We start from the raw sequence: 22,485 nt of genomic DNA on the forward strand, positions 1-22,485 counted from the left end.
AAATTAAAACTGTAGGCAAGTTTAATTTCATTTGAATAGAAAAATACTATTATTTAGAGCTCTATCATCAGTCTATGGCCAAGGTTGGTTTCAGGCTACTGTAGGGGTTCAGACTTCTTCACAGGTTTCTAGGAACAAACTTATTCTGATCCATTGCCCTGTGGCCTACAGAACATGCCTGGGCCCCCAACATGGGAGATGCTAGTGACAATTTCATCTCTTTATCACTCTGAACACTCTTGTGGAGAAAACTATGACACAGCTTAAGGAGCCTTTCCTTATCATTACACTTCCAGCTCTCAAGTTACATAAGACCATGCCTCTGGGAGATTAAGTTTAAAACTATGTGGGTTTTTATGCTATTCTTTTAGTTTTAGAAACAAAAAATTGAAGTGTGTGTGTGTGTGTGTGTGTGTGTGTGTGTGTGTGTGTTTAAGGAGGTTAAACTGATAAAACACCAAAAAAATAAAAAGTTAAAGACCTCATAATTTGAATCTTTCCTTCTCCAAACACAAATATTTGACAATAGAAAATAAGTATTCATGTTTTGTGAGAAAGCAAAATAGTCTTAAAATCATATAGATGAACAAACACACACATATCCAGTAACACAATCTATGATATATGTGTATATGCATGAATATGTACACATATAAATTACATAAAGTAGGAAAAAATTTACACAGAAGTCTAATGTTTCTTTCTTTAATGGCCTCTCTCATACATCTGTATATTACAAAACATAACACTCAGAGAATTCTACTGCTTTAAAAATGACTGGATTGTAAAAGGAATAAAAATCAGATATTATCAGTGCAAAGGAATATTTAAAACAAAACTAAACAAGACAAATAACCAAAGAAACGCTTCTTATTCCTGACCTAATGTTCTTCCGACTCAGTACCTCAGACTACGAAGTCAGTAGAGGAAGATAAATTATATCAGAAGTAAAAAACAAGAAGCACCAGAAATCAAAGGCTATGATAAGTCTCTCTTAGTGTCTGCTTCATAGGGAGAGAAATCCACAAATTTGGCAAACCACAAAAGGGAAAAAAATAATAACCTAGCCATTTCAAAAACGGTTTTTAAAATTATTTTTTGTAGCAAATGCAATTCTTTGTTGTTAAATTTGTTTTTCTTAAACACAATCAAAATCAAATGAGTAGGAATCAGGGGTATTAAAATCAAAAGTGGAAATTTGTCTTGATATCCTTTATTATCTGCCTATTTTCTTCCAACAGCCGTCCTCTAAGTTTGACCCTTATCTTCCTATTCTCCCTCTAAGACATTGTATGAGTTCACTAATTTTTATTTCACTAAGAATTTCTGGGCCCCTGATTTCTGTTTCAAAGGCAGTGTCTAAATGTTGTGTAGTGTGCTGCTGTTCATGACAGTTATGATAAAAACAATACTGCGGCTTGTGAGTGAGCACAAGGAGAAATAAAGTGCTATGCATCTCATCTAGAAAACACACGGCCGGCTAGTAGTTCTAAGTTAGCTCGATGTTTGTCATCTCATATGAATCCAGCCTCACTTGGCTCAGATCTATCCACCATGCTAGGTTCGTAATCGGTATTTTCTAGGATCTCAGTGACATTGAAAGCTAGACTTTTTAGCTCACCCTTACACACTTAAAACTGAAAACAGCTGCAACGAAATTTTGTGGGGAATAACATTACAGAACTATGAAGATATTTAAATGTATTCCCAAGGAAACTACAACAACAAAATAAGAGATGGTTAAGAGACGTAGCCCAAAGGAAGCGAGAGAGAAGACTGTGGCCTCATTAGAACCTACCCACACTTACTTTGCTACATGAATATAGATTACTTAAAATTATTTTGTACTATCTCAAGTTGAAAGGTAAAATTGTAAGGATCAGACAAATCAGAAAGGATGACAGGCAACACTACAGATTACAGCATAAGGCACAGGATCTTTAGTAAAATAAATTGTTGGTTACAAGTAGATCCTTGGGGGCTGGGTCAGATGGCAACCAAGCTTAAGATATTGTCTCTTCTCTGAGAGTCACCTTTCTGTTTCATCAAAAGAAGAACATCTTAGGATTGCAAATAAGGTTCTATACCATTTTTATATTCATTAATACTATACAAATATTTCCAGGTAGTATTTTTCCATGTTTACATAACTATAAAATTTATTATACAGTTAGAAAACAACATACTATTGTTTCAAATTTATAATCAAGTTAAAAAAGAAATATTTATTCTGTGTAATACTCTTATTAGTATTAAAACACTATACAACTTCCTAAAGATTGTTGTCTCATCTTCCATATCAAAACAAATTGTATACATACTCAAAATTAGAGCTTATCTATTGTTTGTTTCAATATGAAGTCTATTTTAACTTACATTTTATATTTAATTGTATAGCAACAAAATAAGCTTTAAAAAAGAGAATAATCAACTTATCCTCTAGTATCACAGACCAGCAATGTTGCCTCCAAACAACATATTTCAATCCTAGAAATGCACTTGATTTAAAAAGTACCATTCTGTTAAGCAACAAACATTATTTAATCATACACTCATCATTTCTATTTACTTTCTTACTTTCAAAGAATGTCATCGCCTCAATGAAAATGTCCTATTTTTGTTCCTACAAGGGCTGGTAAACTTTGACAATCTGAAACATGAACTTAAATGTGAACTTGAATCATTGCTATGTGAGTATACGAGTAACTTGTTGCAATGGAGAATGTAAGGCATTTGAGAGTTGACATCTAAACATCTACAAGAATTGTGACTTTCACACCCAACCAGCCTTTAGTAAATACCTCGGGCAATTAACTTTAACAGCATTGCTGCAGACAGACCCACCTCAGGCTCAGAGCTAGCGGTTGCTCCTTTGACTTCAGTAGTTCCCCCACTTTAAAACTGGCATAGCCCAGGAAGCTTCGCTGCAAACGAGAGAAGAAATGGTTTTCATTAACTTCGAGGTTCCTAATATTTTGGCTGTCACACCAATCACACAAAATTAGCCTTTAGAAGTATGAAATGTTAAATCTATCAGCCTGACAAATATTGCACTGACAGATAGAATCCTCACTAATGTATCTACCTCATGGTAGTGAAGTCGGGGGTGCAAATGCATCCTTTTCATTAAAAAACAGACAAATGGCCTGGAAAAGATCAAAATGTATAATACCGAAGGCAGTACTTTCCCACTAACTATTTTCTCCTCATAGGAAAGCTGGGGTACAAGAAAGATGACACACTTTCAATATTTACCAATGCCGTTGTCGTTATTAGAATTTCTCAAGTCACTGGCAGCAACAACTTTGTGTTCCAGATATGAGCAAATCTGCTGGTTTGAGCTATTTTTATGTGGGGCTCTGTGCAAGTTATAAATAGAAATGCTGTATTTCTCCCCCATCACAGCACTGTTTAAAAGCATTTGTTTCCTTTGTTATTTCTATACTAGCATGGGACAATTTCATTTTGACACACAAGAAAGGATGGTACTTATTCAGTTACATTTTCTAAAATTGTGTTTTTAACCTATCATACTGGGTATTGCCTATCTATGAATATTTGCTATCTATACCTTTTGACTCATAATATAAAGAATCAAACTTTAAATTGGTTTTTCTTTTCTAGGATAAGAAACTTTCATCTCTTTTTAATATTCCTGGCTACTTCTGATTTTAAAGTCACAATATTATGGGAATACCATAAATAGGATTTCCCCAAGATCAAGAAGTAAACATGGAAATACCAAACCCATATTATTACCGATACCATTGCTGCCTAACACACTGTAATAAGCTACAAGAAGTCAGCACTACGTTTTCCAGAACATTCTTTCTTCATAGGTGTGTTGCCAGGCTGTACGAGAATGAGAGACTGAAGGCCAATTGGGTCTTTTCAGAGGAAAGTTTGTACTTATCCTACACATAAAAGGCTGCATCTACACAGAGCAATTGTTAAGAATCAGAAAGAAAGGCTTCTGGTCAGAATATTCCTCTCTCTTTTCAAAGTTCTAACTTAGAAGAACTGTCCCCAAAGGCTTAAAGGCAAACCTTTGAAATGCAACTCAGTTCTAAAGTTGGAGATATCTCTATGTTGGAAATGTTAAACCCAATTCATTAACTTGAAACTCAAAGAGCTATTTAGACACTACTCATCAAAGCCAGAAGAATAGGAAACTAAATTATTAGGTGAAGAACATTAGGTGAAAATAGAGGATTTCTGGAAACAAGCTCTGATGATAGGTCAATGAGTGATGAAATGAAAGTAAATCAAGGCAGAAAAGAAAGTCCAAGAGCTGTGTGAATAAAACTTGCAGAAATTTAGGGTGACTTTTCAGCATGGGGCAGAGAGCGAGCCTAGGAGAGATTCACCTGAACAAAAGCATTGATGTGACCTCAGAGATATCTACTAGAACATATTTATATAAAAGAATACCCTTTCCCCACATATACACTCTGCTATTCATAATTCCTTGTCATGTTGGATTTTTCTCTGTTGGCACATATCACCAACACACACACACACACACACACACACACACACACACACACACTTATTTTGTACCCCCCCCAAAAAAAAACAATTGAGATCTGAAGCTCCACAATGACCTTTATTTTGTTTTCTGATAAATCCCCACTGCCTAGCGTGCCATAGGCATATGATAAATATTTCCTGACGATGAATGAATGAGTGAATAAATGGCAGGCACAAGCTTCAAGTAAGTTATTGTATTAGATATAGGAAAAATGCTCTTTCCCCAGATATTTATAAACTGCTGTAATTCACTGAAATACAGTAAATCAAAACAATTTTTAGCGTGCAGATTGTATACTGTTGTAGTGAATTTCATTGTCGCATTTTGTATTTTACGGAGATGTCTCTCTCACTTCCTCTTCCACTGATAATCAGGGTTTTCAATGTACATTCACACCCCTCATTATCCTCATTCAAAGAAAACTCTTAACTGATCAGAAGTTTCATGAGGCCTCAAAATTTCACAATCGTTTTTCTTTTCCTTTGGAGGTTTGGAAGGCATGAATGGTTTTAGAATTAATATACACGTCACGAATGTTATTGTGGCATATTCAGCAAGAAAAGCAGCAGCAAATGCCCCAGACTGGAGAGACAGGTGGAGTAGCTATTTGCAGACATGGGCTACAGACACACCATAAGTCACAGCTGCAAGTAGCATTTGTGACTATAAGCCATTGAATATTTCTCGTGTCCACCAGCCCGGAGCTCCTGGGGAAGCAGCATCATGGCTTGTCCCTCCTTAAGCCACGCCCAGAGCATGCTGCCCCGACGGCCACACCATGAGTCCTTGCCATGTGCCAAGAACACTGCCCATGAGTCAATCTTTTCCATCACAACTGTCAGCCACGTGCTTAATCTCAAAGGATAATAGGGGAGCTTACAGAAATCATACAGCAGGTTAAAAATCAATTTGGGAAATGGCATGATAGCATTACATTAGGAAAATGCATCAAGCCAGACAAACCAGAGGAGGTATTATTTAGGTATCAATATTATTGCACTTATTCTAAAAATTACTGGACATGGGGACTACATGTTGTATAAAATGCATTAATAAAATGCCCAGATTTCAAGACAATGTATAATTGTTTCACACTATGACACTAACAATGAAATCACCTATATATTTACTATCTAGCAGGTATTTATGTATTTGCTTCACCTCAATATAAACAAAAGTAGGACGCTTCACACCCCTAAAGTTGGAAACATATCATTCATTTACATGAATATTCACTGGATTCCTGTAAAAGAATGAATCAGAGGGAAACAATCTTATCGATTTCTAAAACCTGAATTCCCATGGAGGGAAAAGAGCACACAAGAATGTAAAATGAAGAACTCTGTTCCAGAGAATGTGAAAGAATAATGTAATATTAAGCGATTTCATCTTTGCTCTAACTGTAATCATAATTATAGAATTTAAGAGAATTGTTTAAAAAATGTTTTTGTTATTTCAAATACAACTCAAGGAAAAATATTTTCCATCTCTCCTTTGTTGCTGTTTCTAAAATTCTCATCTGAAAGATTTTAAACTGAGAGCTCCAAGATCAGGGGAAAATAAGAAAGACAAACAAAACATATAAAGTCTCACTAGAGGTGGAGCTCAGAGGTCTCAAGTGTAATCCTAAATGAGTTATTCTATTTTAAAAAAGGAATCTGGGCAATTAAATCCCTCCTCCCAGCTCCCAGGATGGCTCTACATTGATGGGCACTGCCAGGCTTGTTTCTCTGTCTTCTCTCTTACAAATCTGTGGTCTTGGACAAGTTTCTCCACAACGCTAGGCTTTGGAGTCTATATGAAAAAGTTGCAGTAGTTATTGTTATTACAGTCAAAATTATGCAGGAAAGGCACTTAGCACATCGCTGGGAAAACAGGAAGTATTCCATGAATATTAGTTTGCACAGTGATTAATGTAATACACCCAGAAGTCAGGTGACTTAAAAGTATTATAAGTCTACCTTAAATAATTTTTAGAAAAGGCAGAGTATTTAAAAATATAACCTATGAGAAACTCCTATAATAAAACACACACACACACACAAAATTTCTTTCTCTGTGTGTGTGTGTGTGTGTGTATATATATATATATATATATATATATATATATATATATATATTTCCTTATTTAAAAAATTAGATTCAGGAAAAATATAAATTAGAAGAAATTCTAGGTAAAAAGTAACAAAAAAGATACAGAGGTTATACCTAGGAAGTTATTGTTGAGCACGTTACCTATAAGTCCTTATACCTTAAGTTTTTATCAGAACATGTGGAATGTTTATCAGGGCCCAAGAAATGTCTACCTGGACTCCCAGAGTGTTAAGGCTTGTTAAGGCACTGCCAGTCTGTAGATGAAGAAACTGGGTCCCAAAGGGATTAACTGGTTCACACCTGGTCACAGAACTAGTTACTACAGTATGCAGAGGTCAAGTTCAAATCCAGGTTTCTTGCCATTTGGTCCAGCATTCTTTCATCCCCATCACGCTGTGCCTCATTTCCAGGACAGCTGGCAATTCCCTTTACTTCTACAGGTTCTCTGCCTGCACAACATGTGGCTCTGTCCCTCTTTCTTACCTGCTCATGACAGTGCAACACTCATAATTATCATTCCGGTCCAAGCACCCAAAGCAGATGATCATTAAATTGCCTGATGCACGATTTCAATCACTCACGTGGCTGGAGAGTGATATCAAGCAGGGTGGAAAAAATAAGGCACCTGTCTCAATCCCTGGCTGCTCGCTACGGGGAGTGTACACATAAACAGTTTATCTTCCCAGCCCTTGCAGGAACTCTGAGGCAAGTCACAGATATCCAGAAGGTTCACCGGGGTTGTACACCTCCCAGTAGCAGGTTGTCAGTGGTCCCCTGCTCGAGCAGCACTACATAAGGAGCCAGGGCATATAACCACAGACACACTGCCATGAGCTGAGCAAATCCCCGATCACGTACGTTCATCGCACAAAGTCTTCATTCAAAGTACAGGCTTCCTTTATACTGCAATTTTCATGGACCTCCTAAGTTTCCCCAAGTACTGTCCAGAGCTGTGCTGCCCAGTGGGAAGACACGCTGGAGTCCTAGAGCTTGTGCCTACTCTAAATTGAGAAGCACTCTCTTACACATCCTAAGTACACATCAAATTTATAAGATGTGGTATGAAAAAAAGGAGTGGGAGTCATTATTTATTAGTTACTAATAATTGCATTGGTTACATTCTGAAATGACTGTATCATGCATATCGTACTGGGTTAAATGAAATTTAATTCATCTCACCTGTTCTTTTTACTTTTTTAAAAGCCTAGACTACTAGAAAATTTAAAATTATATATGTGGCACACCTTCATGGCATACATTATATTTCTGTTTTAGAGGGTAAACCATTATATTAATAATATTTTGACCTCGTCTTATAAAACTGTATACAGGACTTGTGGTGTAAGTTTTCAAAGGTCTTGAAAGAGTGGAAATTGCCAGTATGAGGCTGATACACAGCGTGTCCCTCACATAACCTACAGGACAGGACCTTTTTCACAGCCCGGGTCCTTTTTTTTTACTGTCAAAACGAACAATTATGGTTTTCCTACCCCATAGGAAGGGAACGTGGATATATGAACTATTCATACTGAAAAAGGACATCATGCTTATATTTGTGCTCCCAGGAGAGCCAGCATTTCCGCATCTCCCACACAGAGGATTCTGGTGGGCAGTGTTAGCCTGAGAAGCATCAAAGCCAGCAGAAAGGGAACCTCACCCTCACTGGGCAAGCACAGAAGGAACCTCTACCCTCTCCTTTCTCCTCACCACAGCACTGAACAGTAGGGGGAGGAAAGGGTAGGACATGACAATCAAACTGTGCTCCGCCTCCACCACAAATCGCTAGGGGCACAGAGAGGTCCAGCCTGCATTAAAAAGTGGCGGGAGAAGAGGATGGAAGAAAAAATGTAAAATTAGAGAAGAAATTCAAGTTTTAAAATGAATAAGATATATTCCAAGCACCTGAATGAGAAGAGAAAAGAAAAGAAAAGGCGGGGGGCATTTTACACAAGTAGGTCAAGATGTCACGTCATTAAATCTTCGGACAAGGGGGATTTAATTAACATAGAGCAACTGGGGGAGGGGTGCAAGCAGTTAGAGAAGAAAAAAATTAAACCACCTCATCTTTCTTGAACCTCAAATATTAAATGGAATTCCTTATAAATAATGTAGTAACTTATCAATAGTTACAAATTTCAAAAGGTCTTCCATTTTCTGAAGGCAGTGTAAAGAGTATCATGAGAGCATGCCATGGAGGGCCTGGTTTGGCAGAAGGTGCCTGGGATGGTCACAGGCAAAAGGTGTTGGACCTGAGCTCTGGGTAGGGAGCGGGGTAGCAGGGAGCAGTGGCCCAGGCAGGGAGAGGGTCCTGTGGCCTGGGCGATGAAAGCCTGGGGCTGGGAGCAACTTGCTAGTCTCTCTGGAGAAACTAAACGAAGCCCACGTAGTCTGGGCATAGAGATTGGAGGTAGCAGTGAGAGACTGGAGGTAACACAAGAGGTTAAAGGGAAGGCAGAAAACAAAGCATGGAGATTCACGTGAGTCAAAGAGAGGTATTTGACCTTCCCTAGGAAGAAACCAGAAGCGTGCGCTAGACATGAGAGAGCACCAAGTGATGTTGTCCTTCTACACTATCAGATGCAGAGATGGCTGACATTCTTCTCCGCCAACTCAACTTAAATGTTGGTGCATATTTTTGAAGGGTGCCATTGGCAGGTTCGGATGGTGGTGGGTACCAATGAGGTAAGGAAGGGTACCTAATACAGCACTCCACACTCAGCCTGGAGAAGGCTGTCAACTGCCTGTGGGATTTCAGGAAATTTCAAACAGGCCTTCAGTTGGCTCAGCCCCAGGGCCTCTTAGATCCAACTTGTTTCTGGACTTTTCTCCTTCTCTGAAGGCACAGATCCCTCTCAGCCGGCTGGGCTGTCTTTGCAGGAGCAGCCACTGCCTACTGTAGCCTCATCACCTATGCAAAAGTCACCTATGACCACCTTGCTCTTCCAAGTTCTACAAGCTGAAGATGCAATGATTCAAATGCTGCAGGCAAACCTCAGCAGGGTTTTCCGACACTGGACTGCACGTAGGTGGCAGCTTCTGTTTTGACCTGCCTCACTGTTTTGACATGTTTAAGCCGCAGGAAACAGAAACATATCCAGTTCTACGGCTACTTGGTTCTCCGCCTCCTTCCCAAGGAGGTAGAGCTCAGATGTGCAATTTCCCTAGCCTCCTGTTGGTCCAGGAACGCTGGCACTGAATCGCATCTCAGCTACCTGCAGGACAATTTCTAGACTCCTCTCTGACCAGCTGAATGAAACAAGGATTCATTTGAGGATGATTTTCTGGAGACAAGAAATGAATTCCGTACAATTCAGCAAATACGTGACAGCGCCTCCTCACATCGTTACACCCTGTTAACTTAACGTCATGTGTCAGCTATCCAGGAAATGATTAACTTAGAAGAGATGTGTGTGCCTTTTGGAAATATAAGAAACACTTACCCCAATCTCTGGCAGAGGATCCTTATGTTCAGGTAGGACACTGGTTCGAACCTAGGGAGAAAAAGAAACATTTTCTGTGGACTCTGGAGTAGAAACCAGTGCTGAAGCTCCACACAGGTGCTGGCTTTTATTTTGCTTCATCTGGTGTCAAGGCAAACTCTGGTTAATCATTACTGAAGCATCTGCGTGCAGCAGTCACTGCAGGGCAAGAAAGCTGTGGTTCCTACACTTCCTGATTTTCCTAAGTACACAGAACTGCCTGGATCCTCACTCTGTCACCACCTGTCAAATACAGCGCTATCTAGCCTTCAGGTGGAATCACCTTTCATTTCCTCAAGAAGCCACCCTCCTTCAACATTCAAGAGTAAGGGCAGAATTGGTGTAGAGGAAGTTATTCCACGTATGCCCAACAATCATTTATTCTCTGAATGCGCCCCCAAACTCACTGTCCTCATAAGTTATTCCTCCCCCTTGAGAATTCTCGGCCAAATTTTCAGATACCATTATCTAGATTCACTTGACAATGAATTCTCAGGTTGGGGAGCGGGAAACAGTGTAAAATAATCAGTCATCTGAGGAGGCTTTTCGTATGTTTGAAAAGCGTTCCAAGTGAAATATCAGCACCTGAGATAAAAAGTAGATGTAGACCTACGGAGCAGTGCACCTCAATCCTGGCTGCACTGAATTACCTGGGGACCTCTGCAAGCTTTTGATGTTTTCTCCCACCCCCAGATGTTGATTGTAATGCGCCTATAGTTCTCTCTGCTGACGTAAGAACATCCAGCCTAAGAAAAATCTTACACGAGTTTGAGCCAAACTGATGACAATTGCCAGGAAGCAAAAGCTCAATGGATTGAGAAAATGCTCCAGAGAATGGCAGTTTTGCAACTTATTTTATACATTAGAATCAAAGGAGGAGACGTAAGGAGGGTTGCATGAAATCCATTGGTGGTAGATTAAGAGGGAGGGAGATAGCAAAGTGGAGAAATCTCTGGGACTGGATAAAAAGCAAACCGGAGAGACACATACTTCTTTTACACTGGTGGGTACGGGACAGTTAACATTTACAGCACAGAAATGGCATGTGGGCAACAAGATAACACTGTGGTCTCGTGCTCTGGTGCTGGTCGTTCTACCTTCGATGGGACTAGAAAAGAAAATTACTCTGACATTTCAAAGGTATGTTACCTTAGATGCACAAAGACAATAGAAAACTTCAAAGTTAAAGACTGACCTTTGTCAAGGAAGTTACAGGCTTAGGAAGGGACTACGCACCATGACCTACTTTTAGTTACGACTTTTTATGGTCACACCACGCTGTGTGGTTAGTCGGTCTCTGGGCTTGTAAGGCCCACCATGGAGACCTCCCCTGAGCTGTCAGGTATAGCCCCATTTTTTTGTCCACATCTATTTCAGGAAAAAAAAATGTTTCAAATGAAATCACGATTATCTTTCTCACTTAAGAAAAAGCTAGTAAAAGCAAGAAAAACATAGAGCCGAAATCTAGTACATCTTAATTTGAAGTAAGGATGAGATAAACAAATTAAGTGAATACAGATCAATATACAAGCACATTCTGTTTAACTGGAGAGCAAAAGCCTTGGGGGATGGATGAGAGAAAGGGATCCAGAAACACACATGGACAGACATTGTAAGGGTCAGTTTAACAAAACCCCTTTGGAGGTGCAGCACTGCCAATCACATTTTGCTTCAAATCCTTTAAATCCTGACATACCTGACCCCACCAGGTCAATTCTCTCAGGTTGAAGGGAGGCTTAAAAGAACCCTCATAAATGTCGAAAGATGTGAACCAGCTCCTAATATCCAGCTAATCATTAACATTTCCTCGAAAAAAAACCCTCAAGCCCTAGTAAAACAGTGCATTTTAACTTCCAGCTTAACACTCTTTCTTTCTTTATAACAGATCTAGCACTATCACTTGCACAATTTCTCAGTAATTATGGCACAAAATTGTTCACCAGAGCACAAAATAAATGACGAGAGAGATGCAGCAGAGTAAACAACACAATTTGCAGAACTCATTCAACTCAGGATTTCATGACACAGCGCTCACTGGCTCAGACAGAGCATTTGCAGTTTGGTAGCTGCATCAATGTTCTTGAGTGCAGAATATTCAGCGGTATCATCCAGTCTCATTATCTGGAAATCATTAGCTGGCCTCAAAGGAAAGTATATATTAATAGTGGGATGTAATGGACCATATCGTGTGTGTGTGTGTGTGTGTGTATTTCTCTCTCTCTCTCTCTTTATATATATATATATATATATACACACACACACAGAGGGTGCCAAAAAATGTATGCACATATTAAGAAAGGAAAAAACTGTATTAAAATTGTAATACTCAATATATCCTGATAACAAAAGATGTATACAAGTCATGTGTATATATTTTTGGCACCCCGGTATACATAATATGTGTGTGTGTGTATACACACACACACACACACACACACACACACACATATATATGGACTACATAGTGTGCATGTACATCTATGTAGCTGTATATATATATATATATACACACACACACACACACATACATATATATATATATATGGCCTATATATACAGTGAATAAATATTCACACACATGCAACACATACATATATGTGTATTTATACATCATTTTAAGAAAACATTTCACATTCAAATAATATTATCCAAAGGGATATGCTTGAATATAGAAATAAAGTGAAAAGTCAGAAATTGGTGTGTAAACACATATAGGATACCATATAAAGTGTGTGTGTGTGTGTGTGTGTGTAAGTATAAATTGTAACATAATGTTTGACAAAATTAGAATTAATACTGGTAACTACTGCAACATGGTCATTAACCCCCTAAATTTATATTGTATTTTATCAGCGGAACACTATTCCTTATAAACATGAATAAACTACAAAGAAAATAAAGATTCTTCACCCAAAATTATATACTATGAGCAAAATCTAAAGATAATCACATACAAGTTTGCTATATCCAACATGTGTATGTGTGTGTGAAGAAGAGAGAGAGAGAGAAAATGTGCTTTATGTTACATGATAGAAGTATTTTTGGAAAGTTCACATGTCATATTTTCCTAAATCGAGGCATTTTCAAATCACTAGCAGAGCTCCTGATTTAGAGGAATTAAAAGACAAAACTTCTGGAAACCAATTTTAAATTTTATAAAGTAAGATTTTCATTTGAAACATTTTTTTAAATTAGTATATATGTATACTTCTACAACTTTTATATTTAAGGTCAACACTACTGATATTATGGTATACAGGTTATACATCAATGATGCGTCTCTTATGTAATATATATCCCTCATAGTGAACACAAACGTGGTGGCAAGCACTGGGTTTGCAAGTGAATAAGGTCCCATTCCTTCTGTTTGGGACTTCAGAGTCCAGTGGGTTGGACAAACGTATGAACAATCCAGTACAATGTGATAAATGCTATAACGGAAATGTAAGCATTTTTCTATGGGCATTCAGAGTGAGTAGTGACTAATTCAGTTACTACTGAGTGTCGGAAGAGGCTTCACAGAAAAAGTGGTATGGGTTCTGAAGGATGAGTAGGAGCTTTAGGCAAGGAAGGATATAACAAAGCAAGCAAGTTGTTTATATAACAGGCATGCATCATAGAGTTATAAAAGTCCATTTGTGTTTGCGACAGAGTATTGTGATGACACTATAACATGGGGACATTCAGGGAAGTGGCAAGAGGTAAACATATTTGAGGGGAGAGGTTGGGACAGTTTGCTGTGGAGAGCCATCTATCACGTTATGGACTTGGAGTTTTATGCAATTTATAGGCAAGAAGAAATCATGGAGTGCATTTGGGTAGACGAGCGACATGACTAGAGCCCTTTCAATGACCCCAACTCTGCTGTTACGTTGGGAGAATTATTTAACCTCTTTATGCCAGTTGCCTTTTGCCTTGATGGCAGTTATCTTTAACATGGGGTTAATACTAGACCCCACAGGTTGTTGCATTAAACCTTTTCATGACTTAGAACAACACCTGACAGAGACAGGAAGGATGGAAGAAAGTGAGAGAGAAAGAAAGAGAAGGAGGAAGAGAGGAAATGAGAAAGGAAGGGAGGAAAAGAAAGGAGAAAGGAAGAGAGAACAGAAGACAGAGGAAAGAAGGGAGGAAGACGAGAGACAGGGACATAAAGAAGGACGGAGGAATATCACACACAAAGCCCTGGACAGATTTAGATGAGACCTCTTGATGAGGAAGGGATGAAGCAATGGCTGTCACTGTGGCGTTTGGAATATTCCAGTTCATTGGCAACGTCATGCCTCCTGAGGATTACTGGCCTTCCTCGGGAATTCATTTTCCCTTTTTTGGTCTTACTAGCAGTTCTTCTCCCTGTTTTGCTTCACCATACCACTCCCTGTCCTTTTCTGGAACATAAGAATGTCTGTCTGACTACACATTTAAAGTTCTTATAACTTCCTTTCGTCTAGACTTTTATGATATCAAATAAAGCAAGACGGATCAATTCACAAGAGTGACTGTGTAGAAGATGATATATTCTATCTTGAATAGTTCTTCAGGTTCACATAAAACAAATTAATTTCCTTCTCTGTCAACTTCATGAGTTCAAAATTCTAAATACTTAATTTACTTTGAAAGAAAACAAAAACAAAAATGAAAGGAAACCAGGTAGCATACTCGTATAGCGAGTTATACTCACTGCTTCAACGAATCCCTACAGACTGGTTCATACACTTGAATTGTTCCCCAGCAAAAGGCCGCTTGGGGTACCACTGCCACCACTGAAGCTAGCAGTCCGATCCTCAAATCCATGGAGAACTCCTTCAACTAGTCAACCTACTTACAAACCATGAGCACATACCCCTGAGGGTGGGAGCAGGGAGAGAAGTGCTGCGTTTTTCACAGGTGAGTAACTAAAAATGAGGTGCTAGCATAACCTCAAAGGCCAGGACATCAGTGGCTGTCCAGATCCAGAGAAGGTGACTCTGCCCACCAGGATGTCCGTGCCTGGGCCTTGTGCAAAGGCATCTCCTCAACTGTCAGTGAGGAAGGAGCAACCTTCCCCTGGACACTCAGCTGGAAGGCAGAGGGGTCGGTGCTGGCAATAGTGGAGGAGCACCCCCGGGACACGGAGAGAGCCCAGATCCCCTCCTTCAACGAGTGTCACCTCCGGTAAGGTCTTTGACAATCAATGTGTCATTGAAATTCATCCTCCCTTTTTTTTTTCCTAATTAAAATGTTACTCTAATTCTCTGTGTATCTCAAATTAGAATATATAATATCATCATATTAACTTGGAATGAAACACAGAACTGACTATTCAAACATATGAAAACCTGACTGGGATAGAAATGTTTGGTCCCCTTTACAGTGTGGATTTTCTGGAAGGAAGCTGCTCAGTCAGCATTGTATTTTCTAGGATGCCTTGTATTGAGAGATAGCCAAAATGTTTTGTTCTTTTTAAAACAAAACAAATAACAAAACAAAACAAAAAATACGGTTAACAGAATCTCAGAGCTGGAAGAAGTCTTAGACATTATTGGGTGATGTTTCTTAAACATCAGTGTGCATACTCGTCACCTACTCGTCTGCAGCTGGTCAGGAGGATGGTGTGAGGACTATCCCCTAGAAGCTTGTTCTAGAAAGGCAAATCTCAGGCTCACTCCAGACTGACTAAATAAGAGTCTTCATTTTAACAAGGTTCCCAAATAATTCCTGTGCAGGTTCAAGTTTGCCAAGGTTTGACCTTGAACAGTACTTATGAGTGAAATAGGTCACAGGTGAGAATAGTAGAGTCAATTGCATATAAACAGGATGGAGATAAGGAATGGGATTTATTCTTCTGATTATGAAAGTATTTAGCAAGTTTTTTTTCAATGTGAGGTATCTATAAAGCACCAGATAATATTTTCAGAGTTGCCATTTCCTTTATGCAAATGGGGGGATTGCTCCAGTTGTCAAGTGAGAGATTGATTTGGGTCAGAGCTGGTCTAGAAATTTGGTGAGACTCAGTGTTGAGGGCTAAATCTCCACCTCCCCAACCTCTCCACCTCCCCACTCACCCAATTCCAAATTTACATGCTGAAGCCTAACTGCTACTAGTACCTCAGAATGGGACTGCATTTGGAGATAGACAGGGTGATTACATTAAAATGAGGCTATTAGAGCGGGACCCTAAAGCAATAATAGCACTAGTGTCCTGATAAAAAGAGGAAGAGACACAGGGGAGCAAACACAAAGGGATGACCAGGTGAAGAGTCAGTGAGAGGTTGGCCATTTGAAAGTGAAAGAAAGGGGCCTCCAAAGAACTCATTCCTGCCAATACTTTGATCTTGGACTTCCAGACTCCAGACCCGTGAGAAAATAAATTCCTGTTACTTAGACCACCCAGTCTGTGGCCCTTTGCTACAGCAGCCCTAGCAGACTGAGACAGGCAGGCTGTCAGTGTGGTAGTGTGTGACCCCTGGGACTTCCAACTGAGAGCCCAACTGTCCTTTCCTCCTCAACCCAGAAAGGATGCCCGAGACTTTCAGATGTCTCAGAGCATTTTGCACTGTTCCCCACACAGCTGCAAAATCTGGCAAATGTCTTTATAGGCAGACCAGCTGAATTGGAGTCCCCTTTAGTCTCCAAACCTGTCATTTTAGCTACATATGAAAACCAAAATCTTGCTGGGCTCTCTGTCTGCCAGCTGCCACCTTGGGTTTAGCAGAGCCTTGATACCCAGACTTCTGCTAAAGGGAGAATCTGTAAATGCCCTCAGGTGAACAATGGCTTTTCATCCCCAGTGTCGATTCAGCAGCCCTTCCTAGGGTTTTGCCTCTTGCTTGTTTTCTCCATCCCTCTCCCTGGTTTCCTAAGCACTGTGAAACAGTGGGAGATTCCAGTGTTATAAGCCTTTGCCCTGGTTCTTTAGCATCCTGCAAAGCTCAGAATTCAGCAAGTCTCTTCTGAGAAAAAAAAAAATGGCCATTGACTTGAGGCCCCTGAAGTCTCCATTTCTCACTTCATTCAACAAAACTGCTTGAAAGCTTTTCTGATTCTCTTTCTCTGAGTAGCAACAGCCCTGAGTCCAGGCGAAGGCCTGTATTGCAGCCCACTCTCAAAACGAGCAAATGCCCGAAGAGGAAAAAATCACAGGCTCCTGTTCACTCGACTCCCAAAGGGCTTCCTTTCTCTGGAAGTTTACTTTATCTCATCATTATGATTTTCACGGCTTGATGATGTTTTCAAACGTGATTGTTTAAACATGTCTAACTTGTTACTGGGTGTCGTCCGAGGGTGCACTGATTGCCCCAACTACCACATTCTACCCAAACTGAACCTTGTAATATATGGAAGTTATTGGAAAGTTCAGGAATCTTCCAAATGTGGTTATGAGATGAAACATAATGTTTATCGGAATGTGGCTAAATATGATTGGAGAGAGGGAAAACTGTCTGTTAGTCTGTCAATGAAGTCTTCGATAAACCAGTTACAAACATATGAACTACAAGTAGTTCTCAGTAAAAGCAGAACACTCTGAAGCCTGGGCTCTATCAAAAACTAATCCAGTACTATTGAGTACGACATACTGTTTTGGTCTTTACTAGGTAAATATGATTATCTCTCATATGTCAAAACATTATGCAAAATTATGCACAGAAGAACATTCTATAGCCTTCCAAGCCAAAAAGAGATAACAGAAAGACAAATAGAAGCCCTCATTTAAGTTTGAATGCATCTAAACTTAGAGGTTTTCTATTTCTCTAAGGCAGTGAGGTTCACAGCACAGCCCTTGAGTCACACGGGTCCCTTTATGTTTAATTAGTGGCTCTTTAACACTTCTAATTTCACTACACGAATGCATCATTATACTCGATTCTACCAATCATACAGGAGTCATGTGGTTCTTTAGGTTAATGGTGACTGCAAATGTGGCCCCAGAGTCGCATAACTCTAAGGATCCCTGCCATTAGGCACATTTTATTCTATTTCCCTTTGCAACTATTACAGAGATCATTACAGGCAGGTGAAAAATTACTGCACAGCAAAAATATCTTTAGACATTCCCTTCCATTGTCAGAGTGTCTCTGAAAGGAACAGGCTCTGCTGAAAATAAAAGGTGCTGACACCAAAGTCTGTTTTTCATGGAAGTCAACGAGGTCTCTATTGCTGTTCCGAGGGTAAACCCTCTGCCTTTCAAACTCTTGACTCCTGCATCTTCCCAGATGCGACACGAGGTGGGGAAGGTAGTGTTGTTCAGACCCCTCAAGTTTCCCCACTGCGTTTGTGGGCCAAAGCCTGTCCTGGGTACTTACCTAAAGCAAAAAGGACAAACTTTGGAAAAGCTGTATAATTTAAGACCGTAGACTTTTTTCTAAGTGTTAGGAGATGTTTAGGTGTTTTAAAAATTGGAAATAGAGAAGAAAGGAGCTCTTTGCACTGCAAAAGAACAATGTTAAAATGTGTTTTATAGACACTAAAGACATCAGCTGATAATTTGCTAAACAAATTATAAGTTAAGAATTCCATTCCTGCTGACTTCCAAAGCCCCGCATGAGGAAATTATTAACATATGAAGTATATGCAGGGCTCAAATCAAATACCGTACCTGTGTTAAAAGTTTTTTGTCAGGTCAAACCTCAAACCTCCATTACTGCTTCCATCTCCCTCCCTCTCCTCTGATATACAATCATAATTGTGCCATCACTCAGAAAAGTAGAAATAAAGTCATTGGGGCTGATCCTTTGATCCTAATACCTGACCTGGATTAAGTATGTAGTACTCCAGACAGAAATAATATAAAGCTTATAATTGGTAACTAAGGATAATGGCGTCAAAGGAAATACCTCTACTTCCTTGATCTATGGATGGGTTAATTATTTCAGAGGCATGTGTACTGATTTTTTCACTTGTATTATTTTATCTAATTCCTATAGTTCTGAATTGTGTTGTTATTGCTCTACCCATTTTACAGATGAGAAAACTCAGTTGCAGAAAACTGGAGTTATTTGTCCAGCATCACTTCAATAGCAAGCTGCAGATCTGACATTAACTGGGCGACTTTTTAAGTCTGTGCCCTGTCCCGGGCAGTGTGCCCCTTCTGAGCCCACAATGATGGTGACTTTAATCTCTTCCTTAGGGCTGCTTAATGAGAGTTTCAAAAACCAACAATCTATTAGCCTCAGGGAATAGAAACAGACACCCTTGATCACATTGCTAGACTCAAAAACACCATCCTTCTGTATTAACAATTAAGACCACAGTCATGAGTTAATGAACAAGCTATTAGACAGAGAACAGTAATATCAACATGCACACGTCTCTTAATCTGTCATTTCCTGAAAGTCATTAGTCCCAACACTATAAAGCTGAATGATTTCTAGGTAGCTTTAAAACAAAACAAAATCATTGTGAAATTATGAAGTATTTTAAATCACTGACAACCCAGGCTTTTGTAACCCCAGTCAAAAGAAGATCACCAAGCTCTGGGTAAAGATCAACTGACTTATATAATCAATCCACAATGTATATTTTTTGATAAATTGGCGGGGAAAATGGTGTATACAGGCATAGAGGGCTATGCCTTTCCATGTATCTATCCAATGAAGTATTATGTAAAAGGTGTATTCAAACAATATGGTGAATGTTTAAATAAAAAAAAACAATTTATTACAGTAAAAGACACATTGCCATCGATCTCCCTCAAAATACTCCTCCTTGCTTCGAACACTCTTATCCCATCATTCTTGCCACTTTCTGAAGCAGTCCTGGAAGACCTCTTTTGTGAGTGTCTTTACCTCTTCCTCCATCATCACAATGCTCTGTGTCACACATTGCTTGTGGTACAGCAATTTCTGTCAAATAAAAACATTATGGTGTGTCCTTATCCACCTTATTCACCGGGTCTGGCATCATGTGACTTCTGGCTCTTCCCCAAAGTCAAAATGACCATGAAAGGTAAACGTTTTGAATCTACTCAGGACATGGAGGCAGCCATGACAGCATATCTAAAGACACTCACAAAAGAGGACTTCCAGAACTGCTTCAGAAAGCGGCAAGAACGAAGGGATAAGTGTGTTCAAAGCAAGGGGGAGTATTTTAAGGGGTATTAATGGCAATGTGTCTTTTACATAATAATTTTTTTTAATTTAAACATTCACCATATTTTATGATCACACCTAATATGTCTCCAGGCAAAAATGGGACAACCACAGAAGCTCTATTCTATTATCATACTCGTTTCTTTCCCTATGGAATCCTACCAAAGTTTCTAATAATGTGATCAATGGGTTTCAATATTGGCTGCACATTAGAATCACCTGGAGATGCTTTAAAAATTGCCTGATGCCAGGGCCCTACTGGTTTATGTTCCTTTAATTGACCTGTTTAGAATCACTCAGAATTTTGTCTCACTGCTTTCGCTTCCCATTGAATTTTCAAAACCACCTTAAGAAGAAACTGAGGCTCAAACTTTAAGTTACTTTCAACCTGCAAGAAGACAAACTAAGTAACTTTCTCCCCAGGTTATGTGACTCAGTACAGCAGCTAATGGTTCAGCTTGAATCTGCTTTATTCTATAACCAACTCTCTCAACCCCTGTGTTGTGTTGCCTGCAGCTTGGGCTGAAATAATAGTACGTTCCACTCCACCAAGACAATGGGGGGGGGGGCACTGAGGCCAAGTAGCCAGTTCCCCTGCAGAAGAAGGAAATGTGATCGTGCCATCTCAAACAGGAATAAGGGATGACCCTTCTCAAAGGAACACTGTTATGAAGTGGCCAGGGTCTACTGCAGGGCTCACTCAGTGTTGTCCTAAAAGACCAAAGGTGTTCAATTCAATTCCAGGACTGAACTCTTACCAGGACAGTAATGACAATACTGAATCCTGTAACACATGAGTAGCACCTGGGACACAAAATGCCTGTAACTTATAGCTTATTAAAACCATAGATGAACAGTTTTCTCGTGTGGTTCAGTCAGAGTAACTGCAAGGTCAAAACTACTTTCATAATAATTTTAAGATGGTGTTTTCCTTTATCACTTTTATTCTTTCACAAGTGCACAGTGGAGTTCTCCAGAGTCTACAGCAAATGTGATTTCATCATTTTGTATACAGAAGCTGACATGACAATGCAGGTTTCTCCTATGAAGTGGACAGTAAAGCGATCTGCAAAAATGTAAAACAATGCCACTCTCTCAGTATATTATTTTTAGTTTTCTAAAAAGCAATAATTTTTAAAACGTGTTATTTCTGTTGACATGTAATGGATTTATTATTTGCTACTTTATAACAAATATTTTAAAATTTTCTGAGTTTTAATTTCTAATGTGGTAAACACCATAGTTATTAAAACCCACACAGACAAAAGCTGTTTAGGATTCTTGATGATTTTTAAGAATGTAGAAGAGTCCTGAGACCAAAAATTTAAAAAACACCGCTTTGGGTGATTCTCAACACTTGGTATTTATCTTTCATATTTTCTAGGTCAGTCTTCCCATTTTTAAGATTTTCATTGCATAGTCTCTTTCAGAGATGGATGAAATGTTTACTGTATGCACCCACTCATCCAGCCACTCTGAATCACTGTGGTTCCCTAAACTTGCCTTGCTGTTATGTCCCTTCATGCCTTTGCATATGTTGATCTTTTGTCATTATAAGTGTGAGGGATACAGTAGTGAACAAGGAATAATCACTTCACGGACTTCCATTCTAGCATCAGGAAGAGATGGTAAATATCAACATGGAAGCAAAATAGGGTAATGGCATAAAGTGTTAACTGGATGGGTGCACTCTACCTATAGTGGCGAGAGTGGGTTTCTCGGAGCAGGTGACTTTGAATAAGATGTTCATCAAGAAAAAGAGACAGCCCAGGAAAAAATAAGAGGGAATTGTATTCCAGGCCAAGACAACATCAAGCGCTAAAGCCCTGAGGCCAGAGTGGGCTGATAAAAGTGGTTGACTTCAAGAGGCAGAAGTGGGAGGTAGAGTCAAAGACATGCAGGATTCTAGTAATATAGGACCTATATTCTAATTATAATGGAAAGCTCTAGCAGGGTTACGGACCAAGAAGTGATACGATCGTTTTCATGCTTTAAAAATAGTACTCTGATTCTATGTGAAGAACAGACTGCAGAAGGTCAAGAGTGGAAAGGATGAACAATGAGGAGACATTTGCAAATTAGAGTTTTATTATCATTACGCTCTACTTTTTCTAGATTTAAGATCAAGCTAGGTATTTAGGTTTGATAGAGATAATTGTTGGATAGCCTTGAGTCATTTAATTTGTTCCCGAATATTTATAGGAAGCACTTCGATAGTGACAGAGAAATAAAGTTAGTCCATAAATTTCCTATACGTATAATTACATTAATCTATGTAATAGGATAATAATGCTCCATTCGTCACAATAATATG

The 22,485-nt window shown here is 39.2% G+C and overlaps 1 protein-coding gene across 9 annotated transcripts in view; it reads right to left on the minus strand.

Annotated features, from left to right (window-relative positions):
* INPP4B (inositol polyphosphate-4-phosphatase type II B) overlaps window positions 1–22,485 on the minus strand; it is a 613,177-nt gene that overhangs the window by 186,115 nt on the left and 404,577 nt on the right. For 7 of the 9 annotated variants that reach the window (XM_033135157.1, XM_033135154.1, XM_033135152.1 and 4 more), the window contains 2 exons: window positions 10,066–10,116; window positions 2,845–2,924 (listed from right to left, as the gene is read on the minus strand). In XM_033135157.1, the coding sequence (XP_032991048.1) occupies window positions 2,845–2,924; window positions 10,066–10,116 (131 nt within the window). Of the gene's footprint in view, window positions 1–2,844; window positions 2,925–3,255; window positions 3,330–10,065; window positions 10,117–22,485 lie in introns of those variants that run through there. The other 2 variants (XM_033135160.1, XM_033135158.1) reach the window with 2 other exon arrangements.

Source organism: Rhinolophus ferrumequinum, chromosome 18, assembly GCF_004115265.2.
Source record: "Rhinolophus ferrumequinum isolate MPI-CBG mRhiFer1 chromosome 18, mRhiFer1_v1.p, whole genome shotgun sequence".
Taxonomy (NCBI): Eukaryota; Metazoa; Chordata; class Mammalia; order Chiroptera; family Rhinolophidae; genus Rhinolophus; species Rhinolophus ferrumequinum.